Consider the following 27,502-nt stretch of genomic DNA (forward strand, 5'->3'; position numbering starts at 1 on the left):
TTCTTCCTCTTTCTCTCTCCTCCACACTAAATGGTACCTTGCTATCACACCCAAAGTAGTACCATTAATACCAAACTTTAGGGAACCAATCTGGGAAACTTTCTACCACTCTATACGCAAAGGTAAATAGTAAAACAATCTGCTTCCTATATGTTCTTACTCTGTAATTTTAGGTTGCAAAGCTCACTCATTCTTAATTTAACAAATATTTATAGAGCAGTACTAAAGGCCAAGCATGGGGGACAGAGCAGTGAGCAAAGACCAAAGTCTCTGTGCTCAGAGAGCTGACATTCTGCAGTGTGTCTTTAGGTCTATACCAGGTTTTAGATTTTGTAAGTTTTCTTCAAGCAGTACTTACTGTATCTCCTAGCCTCATTAACAGCTGCTGTAAGATCAAAAGGTCTCGGCAGATGAGGAAGCGAGTACTGGCAATTTTACACACACCTCTGCACACGATGTGCGCAGCTGTGCCACTACCATAGAGCTGGGAAAGGTTCATGCGAATATTCAAAGGCTGAGCTGTAATTTAAAAAAAGCAAAAAAAAGAGTTAAATGTATCACTGTTGACTCTAAATCAAAGAGGCCCATTTGCTGTTTTGTCATTTACCTGGACTGAATCCTTTTTCCATTTCTACTTCTGTCTCATAGTCCATTTCCCGTATGAGAAGTCCAATGGCATGGATTGGGTTCCTAATCTCTTGCAGTTTACTACAAATATCTTCCATCACATTTTCTCTGTAAGTACAATTAGAAAACTTCTTTTACAACTGAGAACACATAAGACAGGCTGTATGTGTCTGGTAAGCTAGGTGCTCTATGAAATAGGAAAACCGACCATATGATAAAGGAACTATATCTTTAAAAGCTGAGATAAACACTCACGGGGCATACATGATACTTTTATCACATGTAGCAAATTCCCCCTCAATTTTTCAGATATGACAGATAAAACAAATGTGAGAAAAACACTATTACTTTTTAGAATTTTTAGCTCAGTTAACAGTTTTCCAAGCCTGTTTCCAGACTTGAAGTCATATGCTAGATTTTCTGTTTAAAAGTTGCAACATCTACCTAGCACCCTGACAACTCACTTGAAGCCACTGCTTGGCACATAACTGAATATACATTAACAACACGAGTTTGGCACTAAAAATTGCTGAATTGCCATTAGGAAATGCACTTTACCCTAAATTCTCCTTACACATCAATAGTGATCAAATCTTCCAGAATCTGTTCTGCTGCCTTTTCTGGAGACTGTAGGTTGTAACAACTCATTTCCATCATAACTGACATATCCATAGTTATTGACTCTCCAATCAGCCGAAGGCATTTTATAAGGCATATGACATCCCGAGCAACATCCACATCTGAGTAAGAGAAAGTTAACATTCAGGTTGCAAGGCAATGAAGATCTACTGATGAATACTTCACTAGAATAAATTCTTAATAATTAAATGCCAGAGGATCTATCTGTGGTCTTGGAAATGCTTAGGCCTCTTTGGCTTTCCTTGAAATATATCAACAATGTGGTAAACTGACCAGAAAAGGTCAGAGTGGCAATCTTTTTTTTTTTTTTTCTCAATAGTACTTTATTACATTTTTGGTTAGAGGCTTATACAGCAAATCAAGTTCACATTTAACAATTAGTATACAAATTGTTCATTGACATTGGTTACATTTTTCATAATGTGTGAATATTCTCATTAATTCCATTCTGGATGTTTCATTTCCAGTAATCTGGTTTCCCTGTCCCCTTACCCTTTCATCCATGCTTTAGAATAACTGTGACCGGCAATCAATGTTTTTTGCATCCACTTGAAACAAAGCAAAGGGTTTACGTAGGTAGGAAATTAAATGTGATATAAAAATTACTATTACCATCAGATATGGTTGTTTCATCCTCTGTCAAAAGGTTCTCATCAGGCAGGAGATACAAATGATCCACTAAGGAAGAGGGCACAAGGAAAGACAGGTATCCCTGGAAATACAAAAGTGCCAGTCACATTTTTTCTAGTTGATTTTTAAAGGCATGAAACAATTAGAGATAGGAACCTCATCATGAGAAAACATCAGACAAACCCAAATCAAGGGATAATCTACAAAACCGATCTGTAGTCTTCAAAAAATTATGATGTCATGAAAGACAAAGAAAGGCTGACAACAATTTGGGATAAAGCTAAAGAAACATGACAATGAGATACATACACGATCTTGGATTGGGTCCTAGAGCAGGAAGAAAGATTTTGGGCACATGGCAAAATCTGAATTAAAAAACCAAACCTGCTGCCGTCGAGTCGATTCCAACTCATAGTCACCCTACAGGACAGAGCAGAACAGCCCCACAGTTTCCAAGGAGCACCTGGTTGATTTGAACTGCTGACCTTTTGGTTAGTAGCTGTAGCACTTAACCACTACGCCACCAGGGTTTCTGTATAATATTTTATCAGTATAAACTGCCTGATTTTTAAATTGTGCTGTGGTTATGCTCTTAAACATTAAGATATATATCTTATGATAGATGCATGCTGAGATATTTAAGGGTAATGGTGGCATGATGTCTACAACTCTCCAATGATTAGGAAGAAAAACATATATATAGAGGAAGGGAGAGCAAATGTAAAACGTTAGCCAATGGTGAATCTGGGTGCAGGGTATGCAGAAGTTCTTTGTGCTATTTTTATATGTCTTACCTTACACCTGATGTTACTTCTGTTAAGAAGTAAACAAATAAAGTAAAATGCAAATCAAACACTATCTAACTATAAATCAACTACAATTTTAGAAAAAAAAAACAAAATAGAAGGCCCTAGAGGCTAACTACAACATATTACAGACTAACATTCTGAAGGATCCACTGAACTGACTAAACAAGTTCTGTGTGCTTCAGCTTCCTTACCTTTTTTAGCAGGCACACCATGTTTGTGTGTGGATTCAAAAGTAAGGCAAGAGGACGAGAGAGGGCTTCTTGATACTGAAGACAACAGGCATAGAACTTGCACCAGAATTCCTGCTGTAAATTTCGGAACTCCTCCTGAGAGAATTCATACTCTGTCACATTTCCTTGGAGCTGGCAAAAAAACAAAGGAAAGAAAAAAGAAACTAAACTCTTGATACCATTGGTGATTTTTCTCCCCAAAGAACATGACTGTCCAATATTACAGTATAATCTATGAGAGCTGGAACATGTGTAAGATGGAAACCTGTCAGAGAAGGAAAACGCAAATAGTTTCCACTAAGACGAGCGACAGAAAAGTCATAAGACTGCACCCCGTCAAAGGCGGAAAACTTCCAAAACCTGGAAAAACAAGGCAGTCCTGGTAAGTTCCAGCTCTCACAGGTTTCAATGTTACTAAGCTACATACAGCCAAATGAATATTCCTTTACGCATTACATGTCACAGACTACACCAACGTAGATCTACTTTTTAATTAAAAGGTTTAAACATTTATACTTCCTACTAACAAAGTGAACAATCCAAACAGTCTCTCAGCACTACTCTGCCCTATATCAAGAAATTTATCACCATTTTTCTACCCATGCCTCACCTCACTTTCAACAGCTAAAGTTACTTCTTTCTTTAGTTCACTCCAGGAGAGATCCAAATTTCTCTCAGTTCCTCGGCAGAAAATCTAAAATTAAAAGAATCATTTTAGAGTATTACATGATAACCAAAATGGAAATACCTGAGAAGGCACTGAGGCACTATAAAACTCTACTACAGAGATCGGACATTCCCAGAATACATATTTACCCCAACAATGCAAATAATTTCGGTAAGTGAATAGCAATTTGGAACAGTTTCTACAGATCAGAATGAGCTATAAAAAAAGAAAAACCAAACCCACTGCTGTCGAGTCAATTCTGACTCACAGTGACCCTATAGAACAGAGCAGAATTGCCCCATAGAGTTTCCAAGGATCGCCTGGTAGATCTGAACTGCTGACCTTTTGGTTAGCAGCCATGGCACTTAACCACCACGCCACCAGGGTTTTCAGAATAAGCTACAGAAACCTATAATCTGACAGAAATATAATAGGTACATTTGGATCATTACAAAAAACAAAATGAAGCAGAACTGCTATTGCTCAATGGGAAGGAAGACGTAATGTTATGCCAAATACATACATTCTCAGATTGGCACCTTCAGTATGGACTACAGCTCATCATAAAGAAAACAAAACCCTCACAACTGGACCAATAAACAACATCATGTTAACTGGAGAAAATACTGAAGTTGTCAAGGATCTCGTCTTACTTGGATCCACAGTCAACACCCATGGAAGCAGCAGTCAAGAAATCAAACGATGCACTGCACTGGGCAAATCTGTTGCAAAAGACCTCTTTAAAGTGTAGAAAAGCAAAGAAGTCACTTAGAGGACTAGTGTGGCTGACCAAAACCATGGTGTTTTCAATCTCCTCATATGCATATGAAAGCTGGGCAATGAATATGGAAGACGGAAGAACTGACATCTTTGAATTATGGTGTTACAGAAGAATACTGAATATACCATGGACTGCCAGAAAAATGAACAAGTCTGTCTTGGAAGAAGTACAGCCAGAACACTCCTTAGAAGCATGTCACATACTTTGGATGTGTTATCAGGAGGGACCAGTCCCTGGAGAAGGACATCATATTTGGTAAAGTAGAGGGTCAGCAAGAAAGAGGAAGATCCTCAAAGAGATGGACTGTCACAGTGGCTGCAACAACGGGCTCAGGCATTAACAACAATTGTGAGGATGGCACAAGGACCGGGCAGTATTTCATTCTGTTGTACACAGGGTCACAAGAGTCGGAAGTGACTTGACGGCAACCAACAACTAGATTGGCACAAAGGTGTAAGCTAGAGCAGTGATGGGGGTGGATCATTCTGCAGGGAATTTCTCAAAAGAAAGCATTCGACAAATGCTTTACTGATTATTTAATAACTCAGTGTGTGAGAGATATGACAAGAAATATTATCATACACTTAGTTACTACTGAAGCCCTGGTGGTGCACTGGTTAAGAGCTGGGGCTGCTAACCAAAAGGTCAGCAGTTTGAATCCACCAGGCACTTCTTGGAAACCCTATGGGGCAGTTCTGCTGTCCCATAGGGTCACTATGAGTTGGAATCAACTCAACAGCAACGAGTTTGATTTTTTAATTAATATTAACAAAGGAGAACTGGCTGAAGAGATGAAAGAAAGTGATCTGAAGCTTTTACAGAGAGAAAACAGAAAACGTGCAACAGGCAGATACTCAGGAACATACCCAGAAGAAAAGTCAAGGATCTGGAAACCACATTACCTGAAAGTTAAGGAACTTGTGTATTTAGCCTGGAGAAAAGCCTACATGGAAAGACTCTTGAAATATCTGAAGGGTTGCTTTAACGGAAGAGAGACATGATCTATAAGGTTCCCAAAGAAACCGCCAAAAGGGCAGAGGTTAGGATCAATTCGGTACTGGAAAGAACTGTTAAATGACATAGTACAGGAACGACAACTCACACAGGAGCTAATGAGAAGCCTGTTGCTGGAGGCAGAGACACTTAGGGGCTGAATAACTGTCACAGAAGCCTCATAAGGAATTTGTGTGAGCGATTAGGCTAGAAGATGCTCAAGTATCTTTCAATTCTATGAACGATTCTATTTTAAATCCATGAAGCTAAGTGGCTATTTAAGACAGCTATGTGACTTTAAGGAAACCCTGGTGGAGTAGTGGTTAAGTGCTATGGCTGCTAGCCCAAGGGTCGGCAGTTTGAATCCACCAGGCACTCCTTGGAAACTCTATGGGGCAGTTCTACTCTGTCCTATAGAGTCGCTATGAGTCGCAATCGACTTGGCGGGACTGGGTTTGGTTTTTTTGGTATGTAACTTTAAAGAAGTTTTTTTTTTTTTATAAAGTAATGAAAGCATTCCTTAAACCATATGACTGAAGCTTAGGGTTTTCTTGGACTAAGTAATACTCTCATTGTACTAACATAAAAGGTAAAAACAGAATACTACCAAAAACTAACCAAGGAAACAGTATAAACTTCTTTCAAGCACAGAAATCATATGTAATGTAGTATGGTGTCTTTTTATAAGGTAGACAGTTTCTCTTTTTTACTATCAGCATGCTTTGTTAGTTCTTGGCCACGTGTCCCCTCTTCCCCGCCAGAAGTCCTACTTGATGGAAAAAACATTTCGTAAAAATTTTACATACAGTATTTACAAGCACATGCATTCATACTGCCAAAATATGTTCAGTGTTTAGTATATGCATAACAAAAAAACCATAGTAAATGTTAATCATACAATATAGTAATAAAATATCAAATAGTCTTAAATAAACCTTGAGTATTTTCTGCTGACCTGTAAGGCTTTACATAGAGCTGCATTTATGAATCGTCCTGGCGTAAAAAGACTCTGCAAATACACCTCCTGTTAGAACATTAAAATGAAAATTAGTATCATTCTCAAAAAGATAAAATTTGGAAACACAGGAAGGAAGAATTCAACACATTAACACCAAAGTCTGAGTTTCCACCAGGAGCATGGAAATTTTGCCCTTCCACATTTGAGCAATAACAAGTAGCTGCATAGTTATATTTTCAGACTGAAAGTAAAGACCGCAATGTCTTTGAGTAAACCGAAAGGACTATACTGAAAAAGATGTGCTTCTCATGGAAATCTTCACTGGGTTCTAGTAGAAAATAAGGCTTGTCAAATGCCAATCTTAAATGGAGAAGGAGAATCTAGCTTATTCGTTACAAAGACAATATACATTGGTAAGAGAACAACTACACTAAGCTGGTTCCTACACTGCCCACAAAAGAACTCATTTACAACTCACACAATAAAAGGAACTAATAACAGGTATTACACTTTAAAAAAAAATTGCGATAATCTCTCACAAATGGTGACGTGGAGAAAATGAAATGGAAAATCTCACGTTACCTAATCATTTTGACTAATAAGTAGCAAACATGACTGACCTTCATTCAAATTTCCTTCCTTCTAAACTGAGGTCATGGTTAAATGATAAAATGACCAAAATGAAGGAGAAAAGCAAGGGTTTTAATAATTAGCATATGATTCTGGCTTTCAGATAAACGTCAGCTGCCAATAGCTGTTAACTGTAACAATCAATAACCACCACCAATAAACTCTTGGGATTAAAAATTTAGTAATATTCAATTCCAGATAATTAAAGTGGAGTTTCCAATCCTGCAAAGAGTCATTGTTTCAGATCCACAGCGCATAATCTTTAGTCTTGTTTTAACACTAAGGCATCCACTCAAAGCTTTTTCTCCCATTTATCCTGAGGGTGTCCGAGAAATATGGGGAAGGTCGGCCAGTTTTGCTCTCTATTGCATTACTTTTAAAAATTATTTTCTTCATAGCATATACCTCTATCCGAAATTATCTAATTTCTGGTTTATGTGCATCCACCAACATGGCTGGTGTAGTGGACACCTACCATTTGTATCTCTCCAGAACCCATTTCTCCTCCTTTTACTAGCAAACCTCTTATCTTTCCTTGGGGAATCATTCCTCCACCACTCACACTCAGCTGATTTCACCACCTCCTGCAAACTGCAACAGCAAGGCCCAGAATGGACATGTGTCCCATGCAGGCCAGACACCCTATTCCTTATGTTCAGAGTCACTGTGCCAGGAACTGGCACAGCACTCAAGCTAGGCCAGTAAGTGACAAATCTAGGACTTAGGACAAGGAGCATTCTCTTTCCTGGGGGATTGCAGGGTTCAGAGAAATCAAGGTCACTCAGGCAGGGAGCCCGCCTGAGAATAAACTCAACAAGGAAAAAAGCAGAAGAGAAAGGAAGGACAGATCAAGCCCTAAAAGCCTGTCCCAGCCATACCTGAAGCCAGGTAACACTGAGTTTCTCAGCTGCACAGGCCAATATACTCTCCTTTTTAGCTCAAGCCAGTTTAAAGTGGGTTTCTGTCACCTGCAGCTAAAAGACTTCTGACTAGTACAAGTGGTTCTTCTCAAACTAATGACCAGGGTAGATTACAAAAAGACATGACTCCACTTTGCACTGCTTACTCTGGGGTCTTGATCATCTCTGATGATGACCTCTTCCTCTGGCAGAGGCTGCATGAAAACTGGGTTCCACTGACCTGCAACGTTGCTACAGAGAAAAAAAGCCTATCAGTCCATGTAAAACCAGTGAATAAAAACAACACTTATTCTTAGCAGTCTGGTTTTATACAAGTGCTCTTACCAGCATCTTCCTGAAATTAAAACTCTAAACCCAAATCTACAAGTAGCTAACTTTTATTCTGCATTTACTATTTGCTAGACATTATGCTAAGTGGACTTCTAGACATTATTCATACCTACCTCAGGATTTAAAATCCAAAAAGGTACGTAACGTTAGCCTCATTTTGCAAGATGTGGAAATTGAGGCTTAAGGTATCTCACGGTTAAGTTGCAGAACCAGGATTCAAACTGTGAGCCTGTGTGTTTTTACCACTGTGTTCAAATGCCACCTAGAAGAAGTATTTTCTGAGGTGTAGCTTAGGGTCAATCTGAGGGTAATCATTCCTAGAAATGGATCCTAGAATTTAGGGTCTTGGGGAACTCTCTGAAGTTCAATTAGTTCAGTGGTCATCAAGCTGTGTGCCGGTGAATCCTTGCCAGGTATCTCAGGGGTTACACAAGTATTTGATTCAAAATAGTCTTTAAAAGGTATTTTTAACTATTAAAAATTTTTAACAGCATGTAATTAAGAATATTAGATACCAAGAGTTTTTAACGCTATAGATTATCAACACTTAAACAGTTATAATTTTATAGTCATATTACTTTCATTTTATATATCAGAATTATAGAATTACAATGTATATAATTCTATAAAAATTGCATCTTTCTTTAAAAAGGGTTTCTTGTTTCAAAAAAAAGTTTGAGAAGCACTGTGCTTGTCCATTCTGTTTTTCATCTTAAGGATGAGAAAACTGAGAACCCAAAGGGGCTGCAGTTTTTCCAGAAATTGTGGTGTCAGCAATGAAATTCACTTAAAAGCAAGCTCCCAGATTAGAAACATTTTTATATCCCTCCCCCCAAATATGGAAGCAACAGTCAAGAAATCAAATGACATAGTGCATTTGGGCAAATGTGCTGCAAAAGACCTCTTTAAAGTGTTAAAAAGCAAAGATAGCACTTTGAGGACTAAGGTGTGCCTGACCCAAGCCATGGTATTTTCAATCGCCTCATACGCATGTGAAAACTGGAAGACCAAAGAAGAACTGACATCTTTGAATTTTGGTGTTTCAGAAGAATATGGAATATACCATGGACTGTCAGAAGAATAAACAAATCTGTCTTGGAAGAAGTGCTGCCAGAATGCTCCTTAGAAGTGAGGATGGCAAGACTTCGTCTCATGTTCTTTGGACCTGTTTTCTGCAGGGACCAGTCCCTGGAGAAGAACATTGTGCTTGGTAGAGAGTCAACAAAAAAGAGGAAGACCCTCAACAAGATGGACTGACAACAATGGGCTGAAACATAGCAATAATTGTGAGGATGATGCAGGACCAGGCAGTGTTTTGTTCTGTTGTACGTATGGTTGCTGTGAGTCAGAAACAACTTGATGGCACTGAACAACACAACAAAACATGATATATCCTTTATCTCATTCTAACTTTAAGAATCCTCATTTTGTCCTGGAACCAAAAGATAAAAATAATACAAAATGCAAGAGAAGGTGCTTCAGAAAATAGTAAAAATAGGTCAAACCCAGGGTCGAATCCTTCAAACACACAACCTTTAACTTCGGTTCTACATAATGAGCTCTCCTGTCTTCTTGGTATGAAAGTGTTTGGGGTGAAGGGGATGACAGAGGTAAGTAACCCATACTGTTCAAAGTTGATGTATTTCACAACCGTCTGGTTCTCAGCATCATGCCATAGGGCCCAGATATCCGTTGAGGTTAAGGCAAAGTCAATCAGTGTCTCCTAGGAGGAAACGTGAAAAAAAAGATTAAAAATAAGAAAAGGTAGTACAGTCATCCCTCAGTATCCACGGGGAATTGGTTCCAGAACTCTCAAAGATACCAAAATCCGAAGATGCTCAAATGCCTTATGTAAAATGGTGTAAAACCAAAACCAACCCACTGCTGTTGAGTCGATTCGGACTCAGCAGCACCACAGGGTTTCCAAGGCTGTAAATCTTTACAGAAGCAGACTGCCACATTTTTCCCCCTTGGGGCTGCTGGTGGTTTCGAACTGTCGACCTTTTGGTTAGCAGTTAAGCACTTCCTGCATATAATCTATGCACATTCTCCCATATACTTTAAATCATCTCTAGATTACTTGTGACACCAATAAAATGTAAATGCTATGTGAATAGCCGGCAAGGCCCACTTTGGCAAGCGACATGCCACATTTCAAAAAATCTAAGATTTTTATTTTCCTGCCCAAATATTTTCCAAATGCAGTCAGTTGAATCTGTGGGTGCAAAACCCATGGACACGAAGAGCCGAATGTATTTTATGGTGACTTAAATTTGCATGGTGGGGAAGAGGTAAAATGCACACAAACAAAAGATGGCAACACATGATACTGGTATAATCCAAATGAAATTCTGTTTGCCTACTTCACAAAATATTGCAGGTTAAGACTTCAATCTCATTACAACACAGTGGGGCTAGCCGGTACTTGGTTCTTGTACTTGTCGGACATGCAAAGGATGATAATCTTACCTGAGAAGTGAACAGTGAGGAAATGTGATCTAGACTATAGCGGTTATTTTCAGTGCTCACCAGCTGGAAAATGCAGAACTGTTTAAAACGCAAGATTACAATTTATTACTGGAAATAATCAACGTGCTACTTTTCTAAGCAAAGACTATTAGCATTCAGAAACCAATTTTTACATTTTTAAGTTCATATTTCTTAACACCGTTCCAAAGATAAAATATATACACAATACAAACCAGGGCTTCGAATGGCTGGAGCCCCTGCTGAGGATTGGCACTTCTGTCCCAGATATACTGAATGAGAATCTACATTTTAACAAGATTCCCAGGTATTTCTTTATCTGGGGCAGAAAGGGAAATTTTCAGCAGGGGGTCAAGCCAGAATGAACCAGTTTGAGGCCCTGATACAACCATCAGTCACTAAATCTTTAAGAATAAAACCCTATGATTCATGCTTAGTATTAACTCCATCGTGAGAATAAAAAGTTTCAAACTCTATCATTTGATGTATTTTTTAAGTAACTTTTTTGATAAAGAAAATTCACTACCAACTAATAGTGACAATAACCCTATCCTTAGAGAATAAACTGTTGACAAGGAAGCACTATTGAATGACCTAGTGTGGAGAGTTTCAGAGTCTGAGCAGACTGAATGGAACGTCTGTGCAGGGTGTCCCAGCATGACGACTCTGACAAGCAGGTGATCAGGACAGCCATGCACAGGGTGGGATGACCTGGTGTGAGAAATCAAGAGCCCAAGGAGGTAGGGAGAGTATCCACATTGGGGGGTGGTCTGGCACTGGGGTGTCAGAGCATGAACAGGGTGAGAGGGCTTCCACACGCAGGGAAAGCCTGGCACAGGGTGGAAACGCAATAGGGTGAGGAGGCCATCCATGTGGGGCAGCAGCCGAGCCTGGGGAATGAGAGCTCAAGCAGAGCCAAGGGGACAAACTCTATCTTAGAGGAATGTTTTATGGTAACAGAAGTGCGTCAGCTCACAGTAAGCACATGCCAAGTGTTTGCTATTATTAATGGACATAAAGTGCCTGGCACAGTGCCCAACACACAATGCCCAGTGAGTGGCTCTTTATTATAGGATTATACCATTATATTACGTTCTGACACCTCATACACATACAACAGCAGGTGTCTGGGTGATGAGCAAAATTATTTCTAAAAATTACCTTCCCGCAACATCTATAAAACCTACATTCCTTTCAGTAACCATTTTTTACCCAGATGTCCAATCTTGCTCTTCATTGTTTAGTTTCGGTTAATTTTTCTTTTTTTAATAATTTTTCATTGTGCTTTAAGTATTAATTTTTCTTTTACATTCCTTTAGACTCTCTACTCCCTTCCATCCTGGCTCTCCTTCAAGATTCTCTAATTCACATATTAGCACAAAACCCGCCATCATCACCTTGGAAACAACTTATCATGTGAAACATCCAGGCTGGTATGAAAAGCTTAAATAGACTCAATGAGTCTATAGCTACTTCCCCATGAAAGCATATACAGAGGAACTTCACACATGTCTTATTTGTTTCCTACCTGTCCGTGTTTTGGAGCATGCATGTACACCCCCAGGTAGAGTCCCAAGGAAGGGGAGTAAGCAAGCCGTAATTTGTGTCCAGTCCCAGCGGTGAGCCGCAGGTCTTTATTCACAGGGACGTACTCCAGCATGTCGGCGACCATCAGGCACATCTGGTCCTGCCCAAGATAAGAGTTAATAAGTGGCATCAAAGGAAATACAGGTTAGAAAAACGGACTCCCTCCCCTTATTAAGGATGCACAGCTATCCTATCCAGCATACTTCAGAGTTTATCTGTGGAGGACCTACAGAAGGTATTTTTTTTTACAGGCAAGAAGAAAGATAGCTCTTCAGTCCGAAAGATAAAAATCATGAGCTGTTTTGTCTGTGAAGAATCTTGAGAACAATTTCACCAACCTGCATTTTAAAAACACGTTTGTTCCTCTTGAGTGAAGCCGTACTCACTGTACTACTCTTGCAACTTTCCTGTAGGTTTTGTGATTTTCAAAATAAAAAAAACAAAAAGCTAAGGAGGGAACGTATGAAAAGTAATGCTAAATGAAACCATCTGAACCTGAAAAAGACCTATAATTTCCAAACCTACTGATCTGATAATCTTTCGGAGATGCAGCAAGATTCGTTTTGATTTTCTCACAATTCACAATCCTATTTTAACTTATGGGCACTCTAAATGTAGCACTTACCTTAAAAGACCACATTCGTAGTTTATGATCCTGACACAGAGCAAAGATGAAGGCATCATGCTCAACACAATGAACAGCAAGACTGAGGGGTCGATCTGAAGGCCCCTGGTCACCCCTAAAAACATAAAGCCGAAAGTTTTAGAATTTTACTGTTGCAAAATAATCTGATCATTAGAATTTGCATTCAAAAGATGTAATAAAATTATAAATGCACAATCAAGAGAAGGGGCAAGAGTTTGTATGTTGGTCTAAGAGAACTACATTTTATTTGATTTATGAACAATTACTATAATAAATTTTAAAAGGTTCTACATAACAGTGGAATACTGCTCTCTTTTGGATCATTTTATTCTAACCATTAAATTTTATTCTAACCATTAAAAACACCCTACTTTTAAAAATTTCACACAAAATTGGATTTGGTGAGTCCAGGCAGAGGACTAAACTGGACATTGTGACAATATAAAGAACAAGCCAAAATTTCTGCTGTCAAGGTATCCAATCACAGATGAAGCAGACCCTGGGATTTGGCTTTCTTCAGGTGAAATGTGTTATGTAGGTGCCTCTCCTTTCCAGGATATTGTTTATCTGCCGTGCAGTGAGACTGGAGCCATTAATAGGAGCTGACCAGTGCAAAAGGGTTAAATTCTCAGGCCCTTCAATTTACCTGCTAGACACCACTCACCTGATAGCTGTTGGCATCCAGCCTATAAGTAATCGTTGCATTACTGAACTCTGTTTCAGTTCCACAACTGACACCATCCCTACAAGATTAGAAAACAAGTCAACGATACCCAAGGCACCTCCTGATCACCTCAGAGAAACCCAAAGGCAAGGATGATGTAACCATAGACAAAGTCTTCACAAGTGACAGGCTTCTACATTTCTATACTAACAAAATTTTAGGATGTATCTTTCCTCTATATAGCGCATCTAAAAACATTTTGAATCATTACTGGATCAATATAAAAATGTACTTTTATACTGCTAGGGGAAATTTTTGCCATTTAAAGACAGTAACTCACATTAACCCTCAATAGAATTACTTCTTTCTTTCCAAAAGAACAACTGGGTACCTTTCACATGCCAGGCAATGTAGACATAGCAGTGAAGAAAAAAAAGAAAAAAGCTCCTATCTTCATGGAACTGACATTGCACTGTTGGGGAGAGGGGAAGCAGAAAACCAAAAAAACCAAACCCACTGCTGCTGAGTCAATTCTGACTCATAGCAACCCTATAGGACACAGTAGAACTGCCTCATAGGGTTTCCAAGGAACGGCTGGTGGATCTGAACCACCGACCTTTTGGTTAGCAGTTAAGCTCTTCCTCACTGTACCACCAGGGCTCCAATAATTTAAGTAATATGGTAATAAGTGGAGAAAAATAAAACTGAGGGGGAGGGGGCATAGAGAATGCAGGTGGTGACAGGGAGAAAAGGGGTTACAATCTTGAAAAAGGTGGTCAGGCCTCACTGAGCAGATGGCACTGAATAAAGACAAAGGAAACTGAGAGAGCAAGCCAAGCAGGTAGCTGGGGAAAGACTACCCCAGGCTAAGGCCCTGAAGTAGGGGTGTACCTGGCAAGTTCAAGGAACTGCCAGGCCATGTGGCTGGTGCAGACAGGGAGAGTTAGAAGATGGGCTTAGAGAGGCAGCAGAGGGGCACTGTATGTCAATGTAAGGACCTTGGTTTTACTCTGAGCGAGATGAGAAGTTGAGAAGTAACTGGAGGATTTTCAGTAGTAAACATGATCAAACTTATGTTTTAAATGTATTGCCGTGGCTGAGAAGTTTCTGAAGAGAGGTAAAGGCAGGCCTGGGGAGATACTTAGGAAGCTAATGGAATAACACAGGCAAGAAATAGTAATTTGGAGTAGAGTATCAGCAGCTGAACTTCCTTGTTTTGATTATTTTAAATACAGTACCTCAATCTGAGGACAGACAGCTAGTCAACTCACCTCTATTGCAGGACTTAGAATAGGCTCCCTTACATTAATCTGTTTTCCCTCACTCCGATATGTTTTACTGCCCTCATCAACTCTATAAAATCTCATCCTTCAAAAAAAAAAAAGCATTAGGGACTCACTAGGCAAGCCATAACACTTGACCATTCCAGGGGTAATGCAGAAGCAATTTCTGCACTGGATGATGTAGCTGGACCTCTAAGGTCTGTTTTCACACCAGCATTATCTGATTAAAGTTAAATCCATGTGCAGTTCCAGCTCTTACCAGGTATGTCATGAGCAGGTAGTTTAAGAACAAAGATTCCCCCAGAAGCAGACGGTAGGGCAAACAGAGCCTCGCCATCACTGCTAAGCCAGGCTGCTGAGGCGGTAGAATGAGGGGACAGTCCAGGTACGGCTGGAATTAACTGATAGTTACAAGGATCCCTGAAATCAACCTTCCCAATGTCGGTGAATATTGACTGCATCTGACTTTCAGTTACCAACTCCTGTGAAGTAAAAAGAAACACCTATTAACTCAAAATAACCCAAGTTTTGCTAGGTTCCTCTCAATTGATACAAAAGCTTTGAAAGTAAAAACCATAGAGCTATTCCTTTTAACAAACGTTATTGTCTTCAGCTTAAAATCTGCGTTTGATTAACCATCTGAGTATGGTTGGTGAGGGGTAACAAGGAGTCCAAACATCCTTCTATTCCAAAGGGTATTGCTGTCACACTGAGTCTGTGACAGCCAGAGTAATTTGGGAAATAACCAACTTACACTCCTATACATCCGGGAAGGGTGTGGTAAAAGGAGCCTGTGCACTGTCTGATTGGTTACTATCAAGATTATCACATGATTCTGAGTCTCAGAGACATGCACCCCTCCGGGTAAGACGCTACAATTTTGGAATTTGAGGTGAACTGCATTATTCAACAGATTTACGTCCAGTGACTCCTCCATCAGCTCCAATGTATCTCCTGAGGCTTTCCTGTTAAAAAAGAGACATGCGTTTAGAAAATGTATGCATTTTTTTCCTCATTCGCAGTTACATTAAAATATGGCAGAATAATTTCCAGTGAACTCTCCCAATTTGAAAAACTTCGATAAATGAATTCAGACCAACTTTTACATTCCAAATCACATTACGCAGATTTACAAAACACAGCATAACATAAAAGTAAAGTCTTATTATATACGAGTCCCTGCTAAACACAGGCATTTCCAAACCTGATAGCCCATTTATCGGGATCAACAGTCAAGGCAATAAACTCTGCTATAATGAAAACAGAAACCCTGGTGGCTTAGTGGTTAAGTGCTACGACTGCTAACCAAGAGGTCGGCAGTCTGAATCCGCCAGGCGCTCCTTGGAAACTCTACGGGGCAGTTCTACTCTGTCCTATAGGGTCGCTATGAGTCAGAATTGACTCGACGGCAGTGGGTTTTGGTTTGTAAAGAAAATACACACCACATATACTACTACAGAGCCGAACAAAACTAACCTCAATAAATGTGGGTATTTTCCTCCTCTAACCTTCTTAACCTGGAATAGCACAAATGAATAACAATTTTATGATTTTTGCTCTTGAATATATGTTTCGAAGGACAGTATGCCTTACTAAAAAAATATTTTTAAAATATATAAATAACTCTGTTGAATATATGGTTAGTTTCTATAGTGATAACTATTCTGACCTCCACTTTACTTCTCAGAAGGAGCTCATTTATTAATAAATGACTGTAAGCTCTGTCTTATGCACTGTGACATTCTCAGATCCAGCAAAGCATCGGGGACAGGGGTAGCATTCAATAAATGCTTTTTAAGAAAATGCATACGAAGTTTGAAAAAAACAAAACAAACCCAAAAACCTGTATTCAAACTCAAGTTGCAACACATCTCCTGTAGGAAACAAAGCACTTTGCCTAAGGCCACTAAGTCCTCCGTTTGAATTCAGATTAAAACTCTTAACAACTGCCATCCCCTGTGCCTAGTTTTTACCTGTCACAGAATCTGAATGTTACCTTACCCTAAGTAAGAAGTTTCTTATTTTTCACTTACCAGTATGTTATCTTATAAAACCACTGGCATGTATTTACTTGTCTATGTCCTTCACTCAGCACTGTGGACTGTCCAACCTGATGTTCTCCTCTTCCTTCACTGTTCCTTCCCTTCCACCTCTGAAATTAAGCAGGCCGCCCCTTCTTGGACTACTGCAGCCTTATCCTTACTGCCTTCTCAGCAGCACCAGATGACACCTAATGACTGTCAAAGGAAGCTTCCCTATCTCTGCTGTAGTCACATTTTCCCCAGATTGCTGAAATGGACTCCTTCTCACAGCAAACTCATGCTATGTCATCAGCACAATGTTTTGTATCCTCAGCCTCTTCTTTCAACACTCCCTTCACTCTCCTGCCTTCTGGGTAAAGCTGGTTCTGGATCTTCCCTGAGGACACTGTCTCCTGCAGCCCTCTCTAATGGTGGCCGCTTTCTCTTCCACACACTTTATAGTGGGGCCTCACAGTAGGGTTCGGATGACCTGCTTGCTCCCCATTTCCACTTCCAGACCACTGTGCAGCCTTCCCTGTCCAAGCCACTCAGCTCTGGGGCTCATGCCATCAGATACTACCTGCTACCCTTGCTGACTGCGGTTATCTACACATCCCTTTCATTCCCTGAAGACCTTAGCTCCTGGCTCACTGCCATTCTCTCCCAGAGCATTCTGCCATTATTCTTAACGATTTCAATATTCCTGTAGATGCTTTTCTAATACCCCATTTCTTGGGTTCTTGAACTCCTCTCCCCCAGCGGCTGCCCTCGACTGCATCTTCTAGATCACTCCCACCTGCATATAAACATCCGGTTCCTCTACACTCCCCATTACCCTCCAGCTACCATTTGATTTCTCTGCTTCCCTTTCGGCAGTGCCCCTTGAAAGAGTTCTATACTCACAGTTCCTCTCCTCCTCTTCTGTCTGATGCCCACTCCACACAGGCTGTCGTCTACCCAGTCTGCTGGGGCAGTTCTTGACAAGGTCACCAATGATCTCCATGATGCAAAGGTCAATTTTCAGTTCTCATCTTACCTGACTTATATGCAACACTTGACAGTTTTTCACTCTTTCTTTCTGCTTTTAATTGTGCTTTAATTGAAACCCTGGTGGTGTAGTGGTTAAGTGCTACGGCTGCTAACCCAAGGGTCGGCAGTTCGAATCCATCAGGCGCTCCTTGGAAACTCTATGGGGCAGTTCTACTCCGTCCTATAGGGTCGCTATGAGTCGGGATCAACTCGACGGCCCTGGGTTTGGTTTTTTGGGTTTTAATTGAAAGTTTACAAACCAAGTCAGTCTCTTATACAAAAACTTATATACACCTTGCTATATAAAAAAAAAAAAAAAAAAAAATTTTTTTTTTTTTTTTATATACTCCTAGTCTTCTCCTTCTTGAACTATTCCCTTTGCCTCCGGAACATCACTTTTTTTGGTTCACCTCTCACCTCCCCAGCTATTCCTTCTCCATCTCCTTCGCTGGTTCCTCACCTTCCTAAATGGTGGAGTGACCTCAGGCTCAGTCTTCTTCTCTTCCTTCATATACACAAGTGGTTCTCAATTGGGGGCAATTTTTCCCTCCCCAACCTCAAGGACATTTGGCAATACCTGGAGACATTTTCAGTTGTCACAACTGGGATGGGGACGGTGCTATTGATACGTAGTGGGTAGAGGCCAGGGATGCTGTTCGACATCGTACAAGGCACCGGCCAGCCCTCACAGCAAAGAATTGTTGTTGTTAGTTGCCTTTGAGTCATATCTAGCCCAAAATGCCAATAGTTCTGAGGCTGAGAAGCACAGGTTAACACTCATTCACTATAACAGCTTTAAATGTCATCTAATGCCAATGATTCCCAAAATCTATCTTCAGCCTAACCTCTCAGGGAATTCTGGACTAGTGCCACAGAACCTCCACTTAGACATGTAAGAGGCATCTCAAACTAAACCTGTCTAAGAAGTCCTAGACCTACCAAATCAAACAAAGAAACAAAAACACGCAGCTTCACATGCATGCTTTCTGATCTCTATTAACAGCATTTCCATAACTTCCAGTTGCTCAAGCCAAAAATCTTGGGGCTACCCTTGAAACTTCTCTTTCTGTATACCCTACGTTCAGGGAAGGATTATCCACTAAGCACAGTAGGCACCGGCTTACAGTAAGCAAGGAATGCTCCAGCTTAATTGTGCTTACTTACTAATCGGGAGTACATAATTTCACCTGAGTTTCACCACATCTCTGATGTGAAAACCAGGTGAAATTGTGCACTACCAGGCAATAAGTAAGCACAATTAAGCCTGTTCGTGTACCTTGCATACAGGGTAATCAGTCCCTGCCTACAGGTGATCCATTAGTAAACTTAACAAATTCTCCTTCAAAACATTATCCACAATCTGATCATTTCTCACTGCTTCGACTACTACCGCTTGGTTGAAGCCACAATCATTTTGTCTGGATTGTGGCAGCAGCCTCCTAATTGGTCTCTGCTTCCACCCTCCCCCTATTATGCTCTACTCTCAACACAGCAGTCACAATGATCCTTTAAAAACACACATCATTCCTCCACTGAAAACCCTCCAATGGCTTCTTCCCATCTCACTCAAAGGAAAAGCCAAAGCCTTGAGGTAACCGACAAAGCCCTGATCGGGCCCTTGGCTACTTCTCTCTTATCATTCTATTCTTTGTTCACTCAGCTGCAGACTCCTGGTCCCTCGTCATTCTTTGAACACAACAAGAAGCTCCTGTCTCAGGGTTCTCTGCACTTTTTGTCCTTTCCTGGAAGGCTCTACCTGAAATGCTCTCCTCCCAGATATTCTCATTTCCTCTGCTCAAATGCCAGGTTATCACTGGGTCCTGCCCAACCACCCTATATAAAATGGTAACTCCTGTAGGCATTTCCTTTCCCTTTCACCTGCTTTCCTCTATTCTACTTGTTTTGTTGTTGTTATTTATTGCCTACCTCTCAACGAGAGTGGGAATTTTGCTATATTCCCAGTCCTAAACATTTTTTGGAACATAGTAGACACTCAAAAATATTTCTTAAATAAATGAAACTTGTATTTCTAACACATTATATCTAAAACGTGAATCTCTCTTCTGAGCCTCCGCTCCGTAAATCCCAACATGTACTTGTCATTTCCATGGGGCTGTTGCACAGGCACTTCAAATTTGGTACATACCAAAGTATTGCTCTCTCTCCAAAACTCATTTTCTGTATCTCAGTAAATGGCAAGAACACCCCCCGCCCCGCAGTATCTGGTTAGTCACATCAGAAACCTGGGATTTGTCCTTGCTCTTCCCTTCCCCCAATATTCAATCTATGACCAAGACCTAGCAAATCTACCTTCCACACATATCTCAAACACATACATCTATTTCTCTTTTCTTAGCCACTCCCACAACACAAGCCACCAGCATCTCTTACTTAGTCCATTACAAAAGCAAATTGTTCTTTTCTATTACCCCTACCCAACCCAAGTCCATTTTCACACATTAGACTTCATCTTTTAAAAATGCCATTTTGATCATGTTAGTGACTCTTTAAAAACCTGTCAGTGACTGCTCAATATATTGTGGATAAAAATCCAAAATTCTTAAAATGGCTTGAGGAGGATCATTTGTGGTCTGACTGAGTTCTGCCTCAGCATCTCTCCCACCACTTACTCCTATACCCACTGTAGTCAAGCCACACAGGCTTTTGGTCAGTTCCTCAAACCTCTCAAGTTCTTTCTACTTCATGGCCTTTGCATATGTTGATCCTTCTTGATGGACGGCTTGCCTTCTCCAATGCCTCACTAACCTTCCATCCTTCAGATCACAGCTTAGCTGTGACTTTCTCAAAGGCCTTCCCAGCCCAATCTAAATTAGGTCCTCCCACTGACCTCTTACAGCCCCCGTACTTTTCCTCCGGGGCAGGTACAAAATTTTGTATTTATATGCCTATAATAGTGGTCATTAGGTTAATGTCTCTTTTCTTCCACAAAACTGCCTCATGAAATCTAGGTCTATATATGTTCTTTCCCTACTACAACTCTAGCGCCTAGCACAGTACCTGCACTGATTAAAAGCCCAACAAATAACTATTAAACGAATGACTTAATCAGGGAGTAAATAAATCCATTACAGTTATATGCACTTAGTGTCTTTATCTACAATACGGACAAGGCAATATCTAACTCACAGTCGTTTCAAGTATTAAATGAGATCATGCATATGACAGTATAAATGCAGGTTTGTTTTGTTTTTTGCTCACCATTTTATCCTTGTATCTACCATAATGCCTAACATGTTGAAGTTCAACAAATATTTACAGAATGAAGGAAGGTATAAAGTACTATAAAACATAACGGGTTCATGTCTAAAACCTGGTCTTTGGGGGCTTTATTCCCTAAGCTACATTCCCTCTGCTTTTAGTGCTGCCTGGACTGTATCTCTCCTAGAACTCTCTGTCTCCTTAATTTTCCCATGCTTCAGACATGAATTGAAAACCGGCTTTTTCCTTTCCTACCTGTCGATTATCATTCCGGAAAATGACACTTTGGAAATAGCCACAAAAATCCAGACACCGAACAACCCTACCTTCCAGGGGGGTTTGGCGAACACGGCACTCACCAATGAATGAACCTGTTTCTGGTGACGGAGAATAATTTAGCACTTTCCACATAGTAGAAGCCTCCCGCGCTCTCACTGTATTTCACCGCTCCGGCCACAGCATTCACAGTCCCTGCAAAAGGAGCGCGGTCAGCCTGCACACGTGGTTCTCTGGGGATGACAGGGGTTGAGGTCGCTGAGGAAGCAAAGGGTAAGACAAGCATGCAGAAAGAAGAGGATGACAAGAGCAAAAAGCCGGACACCGGGAAAGCTCTGATCCAGGGCCCGGAGGCATACAGACTCGGAAGAATGAACTGGGGCACGGGAAAGATACCAGGGGCCCCATGGAAGGAGCCAGAGAAGAAGATCGCGGCCTCCCTGGTCGCTTCCGTACCAACGCCGCAGACCGTGAATTCCCGAAAATGCCTCGGCCTTTCGCGCTCGGCTCCGCTTAGCTCCAAAAAGCTCCGTTCCATGGCTCCCGCCGCCGCCATCTTCCCGCCGCAGCCGCGAGGCCCGACGGGATACGGACAAGGCCGTGCGGCAGTCGTCACTTCCGGGGACGAGGTGAGCGGAGTCGTGAGCAAGTGAAGAAGCACGGAGAGGAGAAAGGCAGGCCGGACCCTCCTCCATTGCAAGGCTGCCACAGAGTGGGCGAGAGAATGAGGATGGGCAGGGCGGGCGTCAGCAGAATAAAGGGAAGGAAGTCGAGTCGGTCTGCGACAGCCTTCGAGTGGCGGGCTAGGGTGCCTCCGGAGTGTTGCTCTTTCCCTAGCGGCCTTAGAGCCGGGGGCGGGGCCGGGCTTGTGGCCTTTTTAAAAATGCGGACGCGGGCTTTGGGGCTGAGGCTGCCAGGAGGAGCGAGGTCGGCTGAGGGCGGGCCGGTGGGCGTCGCCTCCGCATCCCAAGTTTGCTGTCACTTCCTCCTCCGTTCCGAAGCCCTGGTGGTGCACTGGTTAAGAGCTGGGCTGAGGGAAATGTGTTGGTTCGAACCCACCAGCTGCTCAGCGGGAGAAAGATGTAGCAGCCTGCTTCTTACAGCCTTGGAAACCCTATAGCTTTGTTCTTCTCTGTCCTGTAGGGTCGCTGTGAGTCAGAATCCACTGGATGGCATTGGTCTACCCTCCACAGGGTGTCTTCTGTAAATGTCGGCCTGATCTCCCTTTCTTTACCCTTCGGAGACACCTGGGGTGGAAGGAGAGGCAGTGACGAACAACGGAACCTTTTTTCTGTTGAAATTTTTTCAAGACACTGTATTCGTGTAGAATGAAACTCAATAACATGTTAAACATTGAAGCTGCAATCTGCTGTTTGATGTTACGGTTACCTAAGCGCTGCTCACTGGCACGCGTAAAGGCGTTCGCCTTTTGTTCCACCCCTGATCTCGCTCTTGGCTGTCAACGCAGAAGGATCTATAGTGGATGTTTAGAAGATGTGGGTTTACACACCATATCTAGGGCTGAGTAGATGCTCAATAATGAGAAAACTGCTAATTTTAAAGAGAAAAGGTTTTTTGTTTAGTGATAACCTTTGTTAAGCACCCCTAACCTTGTATTACCAGAAACGGAAACCTTTCTCTGTCATTCACCATTTCATTCGTCCTATTCTGATGTATTTTTTCCAGCTCATTCCCTCTAAGACACCAAATCCAGCGGTCCCTCCATTCCAACTACAGTCCATTGTTCCTTCACATTTTCACTGTCCCTGCCTTGATGTTTTGTTCTTACTCTGCTTAAATTCCATTAAATCACTTCATTGCCAGCTCTAGCTCTCTTCATCATAGTCTGGTAAAACTGACCACTTTGAATCTGCATCTGAACAGGCTGGATAAAAATACATGACCATGTTGTTGTTAGGCGCCCAATCGGTTCCCACTGGTAGGGACCCCCATGTTCAACATAACAAAGCACTGCTTGGTCCTGCACCATTCTCACAACCACTGTTATGCTTGAGCCCGTTGTTGCAGCCACTGTGTCAGTCCATCTCGTTGAGGGTCTTCCTCTTTTTCGCTGACACTATTTTACCAAGCATGATGTCCTTCTCCTGGGACTGGTGCCTCCTTGATAACATGTTCAAATTATATGAGACAAAGTCTCGCCATTCTTGCTTCCAAGGAGCATGCTGGCTATAGTTCTTCCAAGACAGACTTGTTGGTTCTTCTGGCAGTCCATGGTATATTCAGTATTCTTTGACAACACCGTAATTGAAAGGCATCAATTCTTCTGCCTTATTCATTGTCCAGGTTTCACATGCATATGAGGCAATTGAAAACACCATAGCTGAAGTCAGGTGCACTTTAGTCCTCAAAATGACGTATTTGCTTTTAACACTTGAAAGAGGTCTTTTGCAGTAGATTTACCCAATTCAGTGTTATTCCTCACTGCTGTTTCCATGGGCACTGATTGTGCATCTAAGTAAAAATCCTTGACAACTTCCGTGTTTCCTTTATTTATCATGATGTTGCTTATTGGTCCAGTTGTGAGGACTTTTGTTTTATGTAGAGGTGTAATCCATACTGAAGGCTGTTGTCTTTGATCTTCATCATTAAGTGTTTCAAGTCCTCTTCACTTTCAGCAAGCAAGATTGTGTCATTTGCATATTGTAGGTTGTTAATAAGTCTTCCTCCAATCCTGATGCCACATTCTTCTTCATATAGTCCAGCTCCTGGGATTATTTGCTCAGCATACAGATTGAATAAGTATGGTGAAAGAATACAACCCATATGCACACCTTTCTTGACTTTAAGCCACACAGTATCCTCTTGTTCTATTCTCTTTGTCCAAGTACAGGTTCCTCACAAACACAAGTGTTCTGGAATTCCCATTCTTCACAATGTTATCCATAATTTGTTATGATCCACACAGTTGAATGCCTTTGCATAGTCAATAAAACACAGGTAAACATCTTTCTGGTATTCTCTACTTTCAGCCATGACCCATCTGACATCATCTATGATAGTCCTTGTTTCACATCCTCCTCTGAATCCGGCTTGAATTTCTGGCAGTTTCCTGCCTTCCAAATTTCTTGGCAGAGACAAGTGAGTGCTTGCAGTGCTGCATCTGTTTGTTGAAACATCTCCACTGGTATTCCATCAATTCTTGGAGCCAATGCCTTCAGTGCAGCTTGGACCTCTTCATTTAGTACCATCGCTTCTTGATAATATGCTACCTACTGAAATGGTTGGATGTTGACCAATTCTTTTTGGTATAGTGACTCTGTGTATTCTTTTCATCTTCTTTTGATGCTTCCTGCCTTCTTTAATATTATCCCTGTACAATCCTTCAATATTGCAACTTGAGGCTTGAATTTTGTCTTCAGTTCTTTAAGGTTGAAAAATGCGGAGTGTGTTCTTCCCTTTTGGTTTTCTAACTCCAGGTCTTTGCAGAAGGCAAAGTAAAGTCTTGGGCCACCCTTTGAAATGTACTGTTCAGCTCTTTTACTTCATCAATTCTTCCTTTCACTTTAGCTACTCTACATTCAAGAACAAGTTTCAGAGTCTCCTCTGACATCCATTTTGGTCTTTCCTTTCTTTCCCATCTTTTTAATGACCTTTCTTCATGTATGATGTTCTCGATGTCATTCCACAACTCATCTGGTCTTCGGTCATTAGTGTTCAGTGCGTCAAATCTCTTCTTGAGATGGTCTCTAAATTCAGGTAGAACATATTCAAGGTCGTACTTCGGCTCTCGTGGACTTGCTCTAATTTTCTTCAGCCTCAACTTGAACTTCCATACGAGCAATTCATGTGTTCCACAGTTGGCCCCTGGCCTTGTTCTGACTGATGATATTGGACTTTTTCATCAGCTCTTTCCACAGATGTAGTTGATTTGATTCATGTATTTTCCATCTGGTGAGGTCCATGTGCGTAATTGCTGTTTATATTGTTGAAAAAAGGTATTTGCAATGAAGAAGTCATTGGTCTTGCAAAATTATGTCATGAAATTTCCAGCATTGTTTATATCACCAAGTTCATATTTTCCAACTACTGATTCTTCATCTTTGTTTCCAACTTTTGCATTCCAATCATCAGTAATTATCAATGCATCTTGATTGCACGTTTGATCAATTTCATACTGCAGAAGTCAGTAAATATCTTCAGTTTCTTCATCTTTGGCCTTAGTGGTGGGTGTGTAAATTTGAATAATAGTCATATTAACTGGTCTTCCTTGTAGGTGTATGAAACCATCCTATCACTGACAGCATTGTACTTCAGGATAGATTTTGAAATGTTCTTTTTGATGATGAACACGACACCATTCCCCTTCCCCAAGCATACTAGACAATATGATTTTATGATTCAGAATGGCCAATTCCAGTCCTTTTCAGCTCACTAATGCCTAGGATATTGATGTTTATGGGTTCCGTTTCCTAGACTCATACTTCATACTTTCCAGGTTCCGATTATTAATGGATGTTTGCAGCTCTTTCTCCTCATTTTGAGTTGTGCCACATCAGCAAACGAAGGTCCCAAAAGCTTGACTCCATCCACGCCATTAAGGTTGACTCACTTTGAGGAGGCAGCTCTCCCCCAGTCGTATTTTGAGTGCCTTCAACTTGAGGGGCTTATCTTCCAGCACTGTATCAGACAGTGTTCCACTGCTATTCATAAAGTTTTTACTGGCCTATTTTTTTTTTTTCAGAAGTAGACCACCAGGTCCTTTTTCCTAATCTCTCTTAGTCGGGAAGCTCCACTGAAGCAGTCCACCAAGGGTGACCCTGCTGGTATTTGAAATACTGGTGGGAAAGCTTCCAGTATCACAGCAACATGCAAGCCACCATGGTATGACAAACTGACAGACAATGTGATGGATATGTGACCATACTGATAGCAAAAAAGACATTTAAAAAAACCCAAAAAACAAACTGGTTGTGTGGAGTCAATTCTGACTCATAGTGACTCTATAGAACAGAGTAGAGTGCCCTTGTAGGGTTTCTAAGGAGTGGCTGGGGCATTTAAACTGCCGACCTTTTGGTTAGCAGCCAAGCTCTTAACCACTGCACCACCAGGGCTCCATCTCTTCAGTTGTTGTCAGGTGCCGTTTAGTTAGTTCCAACTCATAGCACCCATATGTACAACAGAATGAAACACTACCCGGTCCTGCGACATCCTCATAATCATTGTGTTTGAGCCCATTGTTGTAGTCATTGTGTCAGTCTGTCTTGTTGCGGGTCGTCTTCTTTTTTGCTGATCTTCTACTTTCCCAAGCATGATGTCATTCTCTAGGGACTGACCCCTCCTGATAACATGTCCGAAGTACGTAAGATGAAGTCTTGGCATCCTCACTTCCAGGGAGCGCTCTGGCTGCGTTTCTTCCAAGACAGACATGCTCGTTTTTTCAACACCACAATCCAAAGGTGTCAGCTCTTTGGTCTTCCTTGTTCATTGTCCAGCTTTCGCATACATATGAGGCAGTTGAAAATACCGTGGCTTGAGTCTAGTACATCTTAGTCCTCAGAGTGACGTCTTTGCTCTTTAACACTTTAAAGAGGTCTTTTGCAGCAGATTTGTTCAATGTAATACGTGGTTTTATTTCCTGACGGCTACTTCATGGGTAGTGTTGATTATGGATCCAAGTAAAATGAAATGCCTGAAAATTTCAATATTTTCTCCATTTATCATGATTTTGCTTATTGGTCCAGTTGTGAGGATTTTTGTTTTCTTTATGTTGAGGTGTAATCCGTACTGAAGGCTGTAGTCTTTGATCTTTATCAGTAAGTACTTCAAGTCCTCTTCACTTTCAGCAAGCAAGATTGTGTCATCTGCGTAACACAGGTTGTCTTCAACCTATCATGATGCCGCATTCTTCTCCACATAGTCCAGCTTCTGGGATTATTTGCTCAGCATACAGATTGAATAAGTATGGTGAAAGGATGCAAACCTGACACACAGCTTTCTTGATTTTAAACCATGCAGTATCCTTTGCTCTGTGTAAACAACTCCCTCTTCAGTTACAACCCTATAGTTCTCCTCCTTTCTGCCTTCACAACAGGATTCAAGAGTGTTCTATCCGATT

At 41.2% G+C, this 27,502-nt stretch overlaps 1 protein-coding gene across 1 annotated transcript in view; it reads right to left on the reverse strand.

Moving 5' to 3' along the window:
• The window catches only part of NUP160 (nucleoporin 160), a 49,773-nt gene extending 27,495 nt beyond the window's left edge, over positions 1-22,278 (reverse strand). The window contains exons 1-17 of the mRNA XM_049891175.1: positions 21,883-22,278; positions 21,510-21,621; positions 15,636-15,846; positions 15,141-15,363; positions 13,599-13,677; positions 12,914-13,028; positions 12,230-12,388; positions 10,684-10,761; positions 9,840-9,937; positions 8,031-8,115; positions 6,332-6,400; positions 3,546-3,629; positions 2,897-3,067; positions 1,879-1,978; positions 1,202-1,367; positions 608-735; positions 359-519 (exon numbers count right to left, since the gene is read on the reverse strand). Coding sequence (XP_049747132.1) covers positions 359-519; positions 608-735; positions 1,202-1,367; positions 1,879-1,978; positions 2,897-3,067; positions 3,546-3,629; positions 6,332-6,400; positions 8,031-8,115; positions 9,840-9,937; positions 10,684-10,761; positions 12,230-12,388; positions 12,914-13,028; positions 13,599-13,677; positions 15,141-15,363; positions 15,636-15,846; positions 21,510-21,621; positions 21,883-21,982 — 2,139 coding nt within the window. The 5' untranslated portion in view covers positions 21,983-22,278. The remainder of the gene's footprint in view (positions 1-358; positions 520-607; positions 736-1,201; positions 1,368-1,878; positions 1,979-2,896; positions 3,068-3,545; positions 3,630-6,331; positions 6,401-8,030; positions 8,116-9,839; positions 9,938-10,683; positions 10,762-12,229; positions 12,389-12,913; positions 13,029-13,598; positions 13,678-15,140; positions 15,364-15,635; positions 15,847-21,509; positions 21,622-21,882) is intronic.
• Positions 22,279-27,502: the final 5,224 nt, after the last annotated feature.

The sequence above is a fragment of the Elephas maximus genome, chromosome 7, assembly GCF_024166365.1.
Source record: "Elephas maximus indicus isolate mEleMax1 chromosome 7, mEleMax1 primary haplotype, whole genome shotgun sequence".
NCBI classification, from domain to species: domain Eukaryota; kingdom Metazoa; phylum Chordata; class Mammalia; order Proboscidea; family Elephantidae; genus Elephas; species Elephas maximus.